A 13,475-nucleotide genomic window follows, 5' to 3' on the forward strand; every position below is an offset into this window, starting at 1 on the left:
GAAGCCAGCATGGGTAGAAAAGTCCATGAGACTTACCTCTTACCTCCAATTAACCAGCAAAAAGCTGGATGTGGAGGTGTGGCTCAACTGTTAGAGCACCAGCCTGGAGCAAAAAAAGCCAAGGAAGAGCATTAGCCCTGAGTTTAAGCCTCAGAATCAGCACACGAAAGAAAGAAAGAAAGAAGGAAAGAAAGAAAGAGAGAGAGAGAGGAAGGAAGGAAGGAAGGAAGGAAGGAAGGAAGGAAGGAAGGAAGGAAGGAAGGAAGGAAGGAGAAAAAGAAAAGAAAACTAGGACAGTGGGTAAAAGGGGGTTGAAAATTAGCGCCCCATCCAAAAGATGATCTGGAATGTGATTTGTCTTTGAGGAACTTTCATAACTTATTGATAATGGATATATTTTTTATTGTGAAAATACTGTACAGAGGGGTTACAATTACATGGGCAAGGTAATGAGTACATTTCTTATCAAGCATTGTTGCCTCCTCCTTTGTTTCCCCTTCCCATCCCTTCCCATCTCCCTCTCCTCCTCCCTTCCCACCCCCCAATGGAAATGTTAAATGTGAAAAGATTTCTGTAAACTATAGAGCACCACAAAAACATTTACCTTTCATGCCAGCCGTGTGGTTGCTAGCGATCTTGTAATTCACATGCATTAAGGTCATTCAGACAATGCAGTTTGGCTCCTGGGAGTTTGCCAGTCCAGGTAAGCCTGAGAAATTACTTCTGGACCCATGGGCTCAGAAGGTAATGGGCTGGACTAGGAGGTAGACGCCTCCTCGCTCCACTGTTTACCAGAAGCAGCCCCAGCCCACACACTCCTTCTGTGGACACACTCCTTCTGTGGTTTCTCCGGTATCATGGGCATTGACAGGGAACAATGCCGGAGACTGCATGATGTCACTCTGCATGTCACCTGATTTAGCAATACACAGGGGAGCCACACCAGGGGAGGCCCTGCCTCCAGCCAGGAACCCTACCTGTTCTTCTTCCTCTGGACTGAAAAATGCATGAGAAAGTTCCTAGTGCTAAGCCTCAGACAAGGGAAAGAGGTAGTGGGGGGGCCGGGGGTGATGGAAGAAAATAAACACGATCCTTCTTTCTTTCAGATGTGTTTGTGTAACGCCATTGTTCCTCGCTGACTGCTAATCATCGGTATTAAATGCTATGGAATGATTTTGAATAAAAGGCATCTTCAAGAAAGAGTGCATGACCTAAATGTTTGTGTTCTTGATGAGGCCACTGGAAATGGTGCAAGAAGATATCACGTAACAGCCTGCTCATTTTTCCAATCATTTTATTATTTGAGAACGAAGTCAAAATGATTTGCCAAAAGTAGCAGCTCCTCTATGGCTGGGTTAAGTCATATCAAATCCCAAGACTTAGGACCAACAAATACATAGCCCCACACTTCAGGGAGCCAAGAATAATTCCTCCATGGGACAGCCTTGCCAGGCCTGACATCAGAGACAAGACTGAACTTCTTTTGCTGGCACCACGACGTACAGACATTTAAAGCCAGGCCTACTCCTCGGACGTCTCTTCCAGAATATGCTTAAAGGAGAAGGGAGAAAACTTGTACCCAGCCCCAGCATAGAACTTGTTCTGGAACTCCACCCTGTGGGTGGGGGAGAAAGGGTAGGAGGGGGAAAAATGGCAGAACACATTCATTAGAGGCTGGAAGGTAGAGGCAAGGAGAACACTCATAAAATCAAGGTCAAGTCAGGGGAAGGCAGCCTAGGCTAAATGGCTACCATAGGAATACTGATGGCTCTCTCTTCCCCACCCCCCCATCACTTCCTCCAGGCCCCAAGGACCACTGCACAGTGTCTCCCCGCATCCTGACCGTCCTCAGCCTCCATCGCAAGCAAGGACATCCTCTCTGCGCAACATTATCAGAAGACAGCAGTATGCAGAGAGGTTTGCTGTCACCATCCTGACTCTCGTTGCTTGGTCTACCCCCAGAGACCCTTGTCCTAGTCTCATCACTCCCACAAAGCAAGATCACCCGCGATCATTTGTGCTCTGTGACATTACAGCGTGCGTGTCTGTACGCCGTTAGTGACTTGGGGAAATGCTATCGTCAAGGAAGCCGGGGATGCTGCAATTCTCTCCCCTAGATACGTGCAAATGCTTGGCCTAGGAGCAGCAGCCAACATGTCAGTGAAGGACAGTAGGGAAGCGCACGAGCACATGCAGAACGCTCAGCCCAGAGAGGGCCGACTGGCTCTGGGCACACCCGTGGGGGTCAAAAGCTTCCATGAACTCTCCTCCCCTCCTTCTGCTTCCTCTTTAGAAGGAGGGAGGTAGCTAGCATTTATTATAGGTCAGCGGGTGCACGCACTGAGCATGTGTAAATGTGTATATGTGTACAACACAATGTTCTACAGATGTCGAAACTAAGATTCTGAAAAGGAACCTAAGTCGCTCCCATCCCGTGATGACAGGACGGACGGCCCCCGCCAGCCCCAGAGCCTGTCCTGGCCCTCTGCCGCCCCAAGCTTCCAGGGGCCAGGCAGGCTTACCAGTGGAGCCGCAGGGCGTGCAGGAAGGCGGACAGGCCCTCCATGACCAGCAGGATGGCCACTGTGAGAACAGCGAACACAGCAAAAATAACGAAGACGCCGATGATCCCTCCCCAGCCGCGCACGCGCAGGCCAATGTTCATCACCATGGTCCAGAGCACTTCAGACAGTTCTGCAGGAGGCAAGAGGAAGATGCTCAGCCCCAGGGCACACCTGGTTCCTGCGGATCCCTGCCATCCTGGCCAGCTTTAATCGGCAGCTCCACTCCGGCACCTGCGCTCACCATTGCCTCCAACAGCGCTGCTCACAGTGGCAGGGTTTGGGGAAGAGGGAGACAGACAAACACAGGGTGATATTCACCCAGAGGAGTAAGCAAACTGGAGCTATTGGCAACCAGATGGGTAAAACCAATTGACATGACTTGCAAAGAAGCATCCGGAGGCTTTGCTCGCTCCCTCTCTCTCCTCAGCTTGGGAGGACATATGGAGAAGGCAGCCATTTGCAAGCTAGGAAAAAGGCTCTCATCAGAACCCTCCAGGCCCGCCCCCTGGGCTGAGACTGCCAGCTCAGGCTCCATGGAACATACCTGTCTTTGTTAAGGTGTCCGGTCTATGGGACCTTATAATTCCAGCACAGACTCACTAAGACAAAATCCTATTTGTACAAATTCAAACTTGGGTAAGTTGGGCACCAGTGGCTCATGCCTGTAATTCTAGCTACCCAGGGGGCTGAGATCTGAAAACGGAGGTTCAAAGTTAGCCTAGACAGGAAAATCTGTGAGACTCTTATCTTCAATTAACTAACCTTGAGCAAAAAAAAGCTAAGAGATAGCACTCAGGCCCTGAGAGCAAGTCCCAGTAGTCACACACACACACACACACACACACACACACACACACACACACACACACACACACGAAAAATTCAAGCAATCACTGGTGGCTCACACCTGTAATCTTAGCTAGTCAGGAGGCTGAGATCTGTGGATCACGGTTCAAAGCCAGCCCAGGTAAGAAAGTCTGTGAGACTCTTATCTCCAACTAACCACCAGAAAACCAGAAGTGGTGCTGTGGCTCAAGTGGTAGAGCACTCACCTTGAGCTGAAGAGCTCAGGGACAACACTCAGGCCCAGAGTTCAAGCCCCACAACAGAAAGAAAAGAAAGAAAGAAAGAAAGGAAGGAAGGAAGAAAGAAAAAAGAAAGAGAGAAAGAAAGAAAGGAAGGAAGGAAAGAGAGAAAGAGAAAGAGAGAAAGAGAGAGAGAGGGAGGGAGGGAGGGAGAGAGGGAGGAAGGAAGGAACTCAAAAACCCATATAAAACTACACTAAATCACTTAAGGATACATATGTGCACAGTAAAACGATGTTAAAACAACCTTTCTTCTGGAAAACCTGCCACGAATAACTCAAGAGAAGGCACTTGGGCTACTAGTCCACCGCTCGGCCCCGCCAGGGAGGAGGTGACAAGCTGGTGCTCACTCACGCGCATGCGCCAAGCTCAGGGCCCAGAGCCGGAGGTAGGAGGCCGTGTTGGAAATGCAGCCCAGGCAGTACTCGATGGTGTGGATGGCCTGATGGACAAAGACGTCCCCAAAGTTGAACTGGAAGAGAGAATGTTCTAGTTCTGTTATTTTTGTCTTTTTGTCATGAGATCATTTAAAAATTGGTTTTCCTTTTTTTTCCCTAAGGAACATAGAACACATATTCATGGGGTAAAACCTAGTTTTCTTTTTTTAAGAACATGAGACACTTGTACATATTCACGGAGTACAGTGTGATACTTCTATACATATAGACAAAATGGACGCTGATCCAACCAGGATCCAACCTGGCCACACCAGCGAGTCCAACCACATGATCACACGGCTGGGACTGACCTCCAGGCATGGGGGAGCTGGGGGGAGCTGCCTGTTGCCAATCGTGTCCATATCATGGAACCCCAGGAATACCTGGGGCAGGGAGGTGCATACAGCACCCTTGGTGCTGGGACTATAACCTGTCTCTAAGGACACGGAGTTGCACCTATGAAACTCTTCCACCCCTAGATCTCACCCCGTGCATCTCTGCCTGGTTCTTAATTGTGTGCTTTTGCTATAACAAAAGGGTAGCACCTTCCTAAGGTCAGAAGTTGTTCCAGGAACCACTGATGAGGCTGAGGGTTTCCCCCGATTTGTGGACAGCTGGTCTGAAGGGATGGCGGCTCTGGAAACCCCCTCCCACTCAGACTTGCAGCTGATATGGGGGCAGATCTGTCAGCCTGGGGAACTATGCTCTTGACCTTGGATTGCCTAAGTTTGGATACAGAAGGAGAAGAAGAAGAAGAGGAAGAGGGGGAGGAAGAGGAAAGAGACAGGCATTTGGAAGGAGGCAGAGTCAAGCCTACGCTTGCGGGTGGATGGAGAGTAAAGTTGCTCAAACATGGAGAGCCAGTTGGCGTGAAGGTGCAGGTGGGGTCGGCCCGTGCATATCCAGGGCATGAGGACACACAAGGCAGTCATGCCAGACAGGCTAGAACTTGAGTCCAAAGGTAAGTGGGTTGGCTTCGAAAATGCCCCAGCAGGTGTGGCAGACAGAGCTGGCAGTATCAGTAGCCACCAGCAGGGAGTAGAGGGTTTATTCTCTGTACTTGGAATCTTGGGCAATTAATTAGGTTAATTTGATTTAACTATCTACTAGTTTAAATGAAAACAAAAATCTTGTTAATGAATCCCATGAACGGTGCCATTTGTAGCGTCTCTGCCGGCCACAGAAAGCAGATCTCTTATCGAACACCAGCAGGGCGCTCGAGGTAAACGAGCCGAGCTGGGCAGGGCGGTGGCGACTTCAGCCAGGGTGAGAACACAGCCAGCTGTTCCATCACGTGGGAAGCAAAGAACCAAACCAAGACGGGGGCGGAGCAGAGCTGAGGCGGAAGAACAAGCAGGCCATGGCAACCGATTGACTTCCAGACTTCAGCTAGATAAGGGCTGTGCTGCCACCCAGGGGCACTGCTGAGATGGAGCTGACCATGCAGCTGACTCTAGAACCTTCTGTGCTACTACACCTGTAGTTGATACTCAACCATACCTACGTGAGTAGCTAGCCAAAACATTAAAATGCTCCCAGATTGGTTGGTATGGAGCAGCTTTGATCCTGGTAGATTTGCCACTGTGCTGGGGTCTCCCCAAACTCCCAGAAGTCAGGGCTATAGGGCAGAGGCCAGTGGGGTCCCCAGACTCTCCCCAGTCCACTGAAGGCAGGCCAGCGGCTACACTCCAGTGACCATTAAGACTAGATCCTGGGCTCAGTGGTAGAGTGCTTGCCTCGCATGCATGAGGCCTTGGGTTCAATTCCTCAGCACCACATAAGCAGAAAAGGCCAGAAGTGGCACTGTGGCTCAAGTGGAAGAGCACTAGTCTTTTTTTTTTGTTTGTTTGTTTTTTTGGGTCCGGTTGTGGGGCCTGAACTCTGGGCCTGGGCGCTGTCCCTCAGCTCTTCAGCTCAAGGCTAGCGCTCTACCACTTGAGCCACAGCGCCACTTCTGGCTCTTTTCTTTTTGCTTATGTGGTGCTGAGGAATCAAACCCAGGGCCTCATGCATGCAAGGCAAGCGCTCTACCACTGAGCCACCTTCCCAGCCCAAGAGCACTAGTCTTGAGCTGAAGAGTTGAGGGACAGTGCCCAGGCCCAGAGTTCAAGCCCCACAATTGACCAAAAAGAAAAAAAAAAAGACTAGATCCTACTTCTAAAACCTTTGCCAGTCTTCCTTGGTGCCCTAGTCCCCCATACCTCTTCTTCATGGTCATCCTGGGCACCATGGGCTGCTGCAGAAGGCTTCTGAGCAGACGGGCTGGCATGGCCACCCTCCATGTCATCTGTGGCATTTGAGTGGAGTGTGAAGGACTGCAGCTGTCAGGAAGCAAAGAAGAGAGGGCCAAAGTCACCCTTAGAACTACACCGGTACTGCGTCCACTGGGATGACCATGTGGTTCTTGTCCTTGCTCATGCTGATGTGTTGAATTACACTCATTGACTTGAGTGTATTGAACCAGCTTTGCATTCCTGGAATGAATCCCATTTGATCACAGTGTTACAATTTTTTTTTTGGTTAGTTGCTGAATTTTATTGAGAAGTTTTGCATTGATGTTCATCAAAGAGATGGGTCTAGAGTTCTCTTTCTTTGATGAGATCCTATCTGGCTTGGGGAAGAGGGTTATGCTGGCTTCATCAATTGAGTTTGGTAGGGATCTTTCCCTGTCTATTTTATTGAAGAGTTTAAGGAGTTTTGGAGTGAGTTCTCCTTACCCTGGACATGATTAATTAAACAGGACTCTAAACATTCACACAGTGAGACCAAAGGAGAATATTCTTAGGAGAGTATCACAAGTGCTCAATAGCTATATCACAAGTGCTCAATAGCTATGTGCATACGATCATATAAAATGATGCTTATCAACATAAACTCCAAGAAATGGAAACAAGAGGTATTTTTAGTCTACTGTTTGTGGTTCTTTTTTCTTTCTTTCTTTTTTCTTTGCTTTTTTCCCCTTTTATCACTTTTTTTTAAATTTTCTGTCTTGTATGTAAGTTTATCTGATTGGGGAGGGGACGGGAAGCACAGAATTGGTGGACAAAGGGCGAGCCAAGCAGCAGCGATACGCACTAGACGTTATGTTGGAATGAACTATACAACTTGGTGGGGAGGGAGAAGGGAGGGGAAGTCTGGGAGAAAGTGAGCGAGGGAATGCTACTGTTAAAAAAGAAATGTATTCACTACCTGACTTGTGTAACTGTAACCCCTCTGTACATCACCTTTACAATAAAAATAAAATAAGAGTACTATGTCAAATGAAAGTTCTCCTTCAGTGTTAACTATAAGCCAGGCATGGTGGCACAAGCCTGTAATCCCAGCACTTGGGAAGCCGTGGCAGGGAGACAGCTGAGTTCAAGGTTAGCCTAGGCTACAAAGTAAGACACTATCTCAAAAAACCTAAAAGGTTAACTAGGTATTTGGTCCTGGTCTAAACTTATCTCAGGGGCTGGGAAGGTGGCTCAGTGGTAGAGCGCTTGCCTTGCATGCCTGAGGCCCTGGGTTCGATTCCTCAGCACCACATACGCAGGAAAAAAAAGCCAGAAGTGGCACTGTGGCTCAAGTGGTAGAGCGCTAGCCTTCAGCTGAAGAACTGAGGGACAGCGCCCAGACCCAGAGTTCAGGCCCCATGACTGGACCAAAAAAAAAAAAAAAACTTATCTCACTGAGTCTTCAAACCAACTATTTTATATACGTAGACTTATCAGCCTATTTTATAGAAAATTAAACTAGCACAGAAAAGTTTCAAATTGTGTCCAGTGCCACAGGCTGGCAAGGCCAGTGACAGTCAGGACCCAAAAACAGGTAGTCCCACTGCAGACAGAGCACGCACTTTTATCCCATTGCACTGGAGAAACTTGCAATGATGCCTTTTTTACAGAAAGGCAATACACGCATCGAAGATCCCTGTTGTTAAAAGAAACACATCCTGCAGATTGGGCACTGATAGTTCATACCTGTAATCCTAGCTGCTTGGGAGGCTGAGATCTGAGGATTGTGGTTTGAAGCCAGCTTGGGCTAGTAAATCTGCGACTCTTATCTCCAATTAACCACCAAAAAGCTAGAGATGGAGCTGTGGCTCAACAAGGAGCGTGCCAGCTTTGAGGGCAAAAAAAAAAAAAAAACCCTAAGAGACAAAATGGCCAGGCCCTGTGTCAAGCTCTAATAGTGAAACAGAGGGGGGGGGGGGGGGGGGAGGAGAAGGAGAAGGAGAAGAGGAGGAGGAGAAAGCGGAGGAGGAGGAGAAGGAGAAGGAGAAGAGGAGGAGGAGGAGGAGGGAAGAGGAGGAGGCTGATGAGGAGGAGGTAGTGGTGGAGGAGGAGGAAAAGAATGAAAGAAAAGAAGGAAGGAAGGAAGGAAGGAAGGAAGGAAGGAAGGAAGGAAGGAAGGAAGGAAGGAAGGAAGGAAGGAAGGAAAAAGGGAAGGGGAGGAAGAAGGAAAGGGGAGGAAGGGAGGGAGGGAGGAAGGAAGAAAGGAAGGAAGGAAGGAGAAGGGAGGGAGGAAAGGAGGAAGGGAGGGAAGGAGGGAGGGAGAGAGAGGAAGAAAGAAAAGAAAGAAAGAGAGAAAGAAAGAAAAAAAAAGAAAACACACCCTGTCAAAATTTTACTGGGCAAAATTACCAAGATTAATAACTTTCCCAACACAGATAATCTCTTGAAAATAAAAGCACCATAGTATAGAACAGCTTAGGGGGGAAAAAAAGCACAAGAACACTAGACAGTTATTGTTCTGTTCAGCCTGGTTACACACTAAGGTTTGAGTGTAACGCCGATTAATTTTCCACTGTCTGAAATGCTTAGAATCAGACATATTTTGAATTCCCCTGTTTTTGATTTTGGAATCTTTGCACAATTATGTGCAAATATTATCTACTTGTGTGCATGTATGTTATACCAAACACGTGTGCTGTGAAGGGAAATTAACCATAGGTTTGGTCCACCTCCATTTTAACTGTGAGCAGACGCACGAGGCCAGGTGTGGACTTTTCCACTCATGGCGTCCTGTTGGAGCTCAAAATGGTTCTGAGACGGGGCTGGGAAGTTGGCTCAGTGGTAGAGCGCTTGCCTTGCATGCATGAGGCCCTGGGTTCAATTCCTCAGCACCACATAAGCAAAAAGAAAAAAGCCGGAAGTGGCGCTGTGGCTCAAGTGGTAGAGCGCTAGCCTTGAGCTGAAGAGCTGAGGGACAGCGCCCAGGCCCAGAGTTCAGGCCCCATGACCAGACCCAAAAAAAAAAAGAAAAAAAAATGGTTCTGAGACATCTAGATTTTGGATTTTCAGTTCAGCACTGCTTAAGTTTCATTCCTTTCAAGTCTTTGCGAGTGGCTTTAAATGTCCCACATCCCTCCAGACTCACTTCCTGGCAGATGCTCTCCCACTCGAGTCCTGCCCCCAGCTTTACGTTTCTGTCTTTGGCAGATCTGCTTTCATAGCTGCAGGGCTCTGAGCAAATTCCCTTGCCAGATGTTTAAACATTTACCAGTTAAAAATCAAGCCAACAAACTCTTAAATAAAATATGCTCTCACCTCTTCTTAGCTTGATTCCTCAGAAGGTGGAAGGTCAGTTGGGACTTTGATTTCTTTTCAGGAGAGGTGTGTGGACATGTGTGGTGCACAGTGTTGTTGTTGTTGTTAATTTGCGTGTCTGTTGTGTGGTGCTGAAGATTAAATACTGTGAGGACCTTGTGAATAACAGCCGACCATGTTACTACTGAGTGGCAGCCTCCAACCTGGGACTTTGAACTTGAACCCAGCTTTCCAAGTTCTAATAAGGGGGGATCTATCTCCCTTCATTGTCTTGGCCTCTCCTCCATTAACTCCACAATCCACAAGTACTTTTTGCCGACCCGGACCCCATCTCCCATAGAAATTACATTTGAGATCAATATTCAACAGAGATTTTAGAAAAGTAGAATTTAATCTGAAAATATTTCTAACCATTTAAGGCATTCATGATCTCCATACAGTCCATTTAATCCTTCTCACTAATGGAAGCAAGCAGGGGGAATATAAAGTCAGGCCGGGGCTCAAATGTCCAGGGAAGGGCTAATCTCCCTAAATCCTATTTACTGTAGGCCATTATTAAATGCTTCAGCACTTCCAAGTAAATCTGAGCTTCCCAGCGGTATAACAAAAGGAAAAAAAATGGCTCAAACAAATATTTAGCAACAGGAGGAAAATCACCTATAAATAAAGAGCCGACTTATTTCAAGTGTTTACTTCTCTGGTTCTACAATGCAATCTACAATGTAATGTAATGAAATCTCACAACTCTAGGACACTGCTCAAAAAACAACTTTTACTATTCATTAAAGAAGTAAAACTAGATTAAAATACTCCTATGTTCAACCAATAACACAATCAAGTTTAGACTCTTAGAAATCATAAACTACCATGAAGCAGCAGCCACACATCCTAAGCAGAGTCTTTAGGAGCAAGATCTAATGTGTTAGAGCCAGGCACTAGTGGCTCACACCTGTAATCCTGGCTATTCAGGAGGCTGAGATCTTAGGACCATGGTTGGAAGCCGGGTTGGGCAGGACAGTCCATGAGGTCCTTATCTCCAATTAACCATCATAAAATTGGAAGTAGAGCTGTGGCTCAAGAGGTAGAAATAAGGGACAATGCCCAGGTCCTGAGTTCAAGCCCAGTGCTAGCACGCGCCGCGCGCACACACACACACACACACACACACATACACACACGCACACGCGCATACACACACACACATACACACAATTTAATGTGTTAGAGAAGATTATTATGCTGGAAATTAGCTGGGCACATGGCTCCTTCCTGTAACGATTGCTATTCAGGAAGCAGCAGGAGCCAGCCCAAGCAGAAAAGTCCTCAAGACCCTATCTCCAAAATGCCAGCCTGGAGGTAGGGTCAGTACCAGCCCTAAGCAAAAAAGCCAAGCAACAGCTCCTGAGCCTTGAGTTTAAGCTCCAGCACTAACACCCACAAAAAAAGAGGACCCAGACCCCGCAGTGGGCACACCCAAGCCTGGACTTACCTGAGACCTCCGGTGCCTGGCTCTGAGCACGAAGGGCTTGATGAGCAGCATCCAGGGCACGGCAAGCAAGGCCATCACCACAAAGAAGGTCTGGACTTCTTGCTGCAAGACCAACAAAATCATCATAATGAAGCCCACAGAAGCGCTGCGCAGTGAACACGGCACACATGGGTGATCTCAGCAGCACCGACTCACAGCAGACATTCCCAGAGGCGGGGCAAGAGTACGGGCTCAGCGGGGCTCAGCCTGCGGTGCCCGCCAGCCACCGGCGACAGCTGTGACTTTACGGCCTATCTCCACGTAACCCCTCACCGCTCATGTGCTCCCGAGCCTAATCTTGGAACAAGAAGTGGGGGTGCCACGTGTGGCGGTCAGCTTGATGCTTCCCGGCCCTCAAGCCCACTCCCCGAAGTCACCTGTGACATGGGACGCACAAAAGGCAGAGCATGTGACTCACGCAGCACGCCATTCTGTGCAATCTATCTTGGGTCCATTTGTACTTCATCAATGATTTTTATTTTATTTTATGCCAGGACTGGGCCTTGAACTTGGGACCTTGTGCTCTCTCTTAGCATTTTTCACTCAAGACTACCCAAGTGATTACTCACTGAGTTCTTCTTATATCCAGTGGGAGGACGGGGGGAGGAATTTATAGTTTTGCAAAAGAAAATACTGCTGGCCCTCTATCGTTCATAGGAGGAGTCCCTAAGTCTGATTCTGTAGGAGAGGCTGAGTTTCTTTTTTCTTTGGGTTTTTTTTTTTTTTTTGGTCCAAACCAAAACTTGAACTCAGTACCTGATGCTGTTGCTCATTGGCTAGTGCTCTACCAGCTGAGCCATGCCCCCAGCTCCAAGACTGGTTTTCTAGACACTTACAACCAGTATAAAACAGAGATGCTCCTCATCTTCATTCTATTCAATTTTCTTTCTTATGAACCTCAACTAATGTCTGCGTTTTTTTTTTTAATAAACTGGTGTGTGTGTGTGTGTGTGTGTGTGTGTGTGTGTGTACTGGCGCTTAAACTCAGGGCCTTGCACTCTCTTGGCTTCTCCACTCAAGGCTGGTGTTCTACCACTTGAGCCACACCTCCACTCTGGCTTTTTGCTGGTTAAGAAGCTCAAGAATTTTTCTGCCCCGGCTGGCTTACAGTCATGCGCCTTAGGTCTCAGCCGTGTGAGCAGCGAGGATTACAGGTGTGAGACATTTGAAGCATCAGCTTAAATGCAGCTTTTCTAACAAGCAGCTATACCTGATGGCTATACAGGGGTGCGTTGGAGGGGTCGTCATAGTCAAACAGAAACATGTTGATGAAGTGGATGAGGATGCTGGGGGCATACTGGGACACGTGGGCATCATACTGGCACCATTTGAAAATGATCATGAACACCAGGTATCCGAACAGGCTCAGGATAAAAATCATCTCTGGGATGAACTGCAGAAGGATGTTCATTATTTTCCTGAAGAATCTGAGGACAGGGACACAGAAGACAGACCATGAAAGGCACATTACTACTGAAATACTCTTCCCCAAGCACAGAATGTTCCATGCCTTTTTCTGAGCGCTCCCCTGGCAAACAGAGCCATGTACGCATAGAACAGAAAAGACAGGAAATACTGGGAAGTGTTTCTGATACAAAACATTCAGAGAAAGCCAAGTACCAGTGGCTCATGCCTATAATCTTACCTAGTTGTAAGGCCGAGATGTGAAGATCGCAGTTTAAAGCCAACTCAAGCAGAAAAGTCCAGAAGACCCTTATCTCCGGTTAACCAGCAAAAAGCTGGAAGCAGAGGGATGGCTCAAGTGGTAGAGCATCCATCTTGAGCAAAAAAAAAAAAAAAAAAAAAAGCCAAGAGAGCTGGGCACTAGTGGCTCACATCTATGATCCTAGCTACTCAGGAGGCTGAGACCTGAGGGTGTGGGTCAAAGCCAGCCGGGGCAGGAAAGTCCATGAGACTCATCTCCAAGAAACTACTCAGAAAAGGCCAGAAGTGGTGCCATGGCTCAAGTAGTAGAGCACTAACCATGAGCAAAAAGGAGCTCAGAGACAGCGCCCAGGTGCAGAGTTTAAGCCCCAGGATTGGGGCTTAGAATTTTTAAAAGCCAAGAGAGAGCGTGAACCCTGAGCTCAAGCCCCAGAACTGGTACACAAAAAAAGGGGAAGACAAGGAGGCAGAGGAAGAAAGAAGAAAAGAAAACAGAGGAAGAGGTGGAGGAGGAGACGGAGAAGCAGGGACAGCGGGTGTGGTGCAGAATACAGGGTCGCACACCAGCCAGAAGTTCCACAAGTCCTCCCTGGATCACTGCTTGAACAAAGCTTCCACCTTGCAGGTGTTTCCAATGACTTTTGACAGACTGCGTAGAAGAAAGAGTC

The 13,475-nt window shown here is 47.8% G+C and overlaps 1 protein-coding gene across 3 annotated transcripts in view; it reads right to left on the reverse strand.

Annotated features, from left to right (window-relative positions):
- Positions 1 to 1,277: 1,277 nt before the first annotated feature.
- Positions 1,278 to 13,475, reverse strand: part of Atp6v0a4 (ATPase H+ transporting V0 subunit a4) — a 59,597-nt gene continuing 47,399 nt past the window's right edge. For 2 of the 3 annotated variants that reach the window (XM_042677122.1, XM_042677123.1), the window contains exons 16-21: positions 12,353 to 12,569; positions 11,104 to 11,205; positions 6,288 to 6,407; positions 4,004 to 4,121; positions 2,523 to 2,694; positions 1,278 to 1,615 (exon numbers count right to left, since the gene is read on the reverse strand). In XM_042677122.1, coding sequence (XP_042533056.1) covers positions 1,522 to 1,615; positions 2,523 to 2,694; positions 4,004 to 4,121; positions 6,288 to 6,407; positions 11,104 to 11,205; positions 12,353 to 12,569 — 823 coding nt within the window. In that variant the 3' untranslated portion in view covers positions 1,278 to 1,521. The remainder of the gene's footprint in view (positions 1,616 to 2,522; positions 2,695 to 4,003; positions 4,122 to 6,287; positions 6,408 to 11,103; positions 11,206 to 12,352; positions 12,570 to 13,475) is intronic. The other variant, XM_042677124.1, reaches the window with a different exon arrangement.

Source organism: Dipodomys spectabilis, unplaced genomic scaffold (assembly GCF_019054845.1).
Source record: "Dipodomys spectabilis isolate Male_0828 unplaced genomic scaffold, ASM1905484v1 ptg000034l, whole genome shotgun sequence".
NCBI lineage: Eukaryota > Metazoa > Chordata > Mammalia > Rodentia > Heteromyidae > Dipodomys > Dipodomys spectabilis.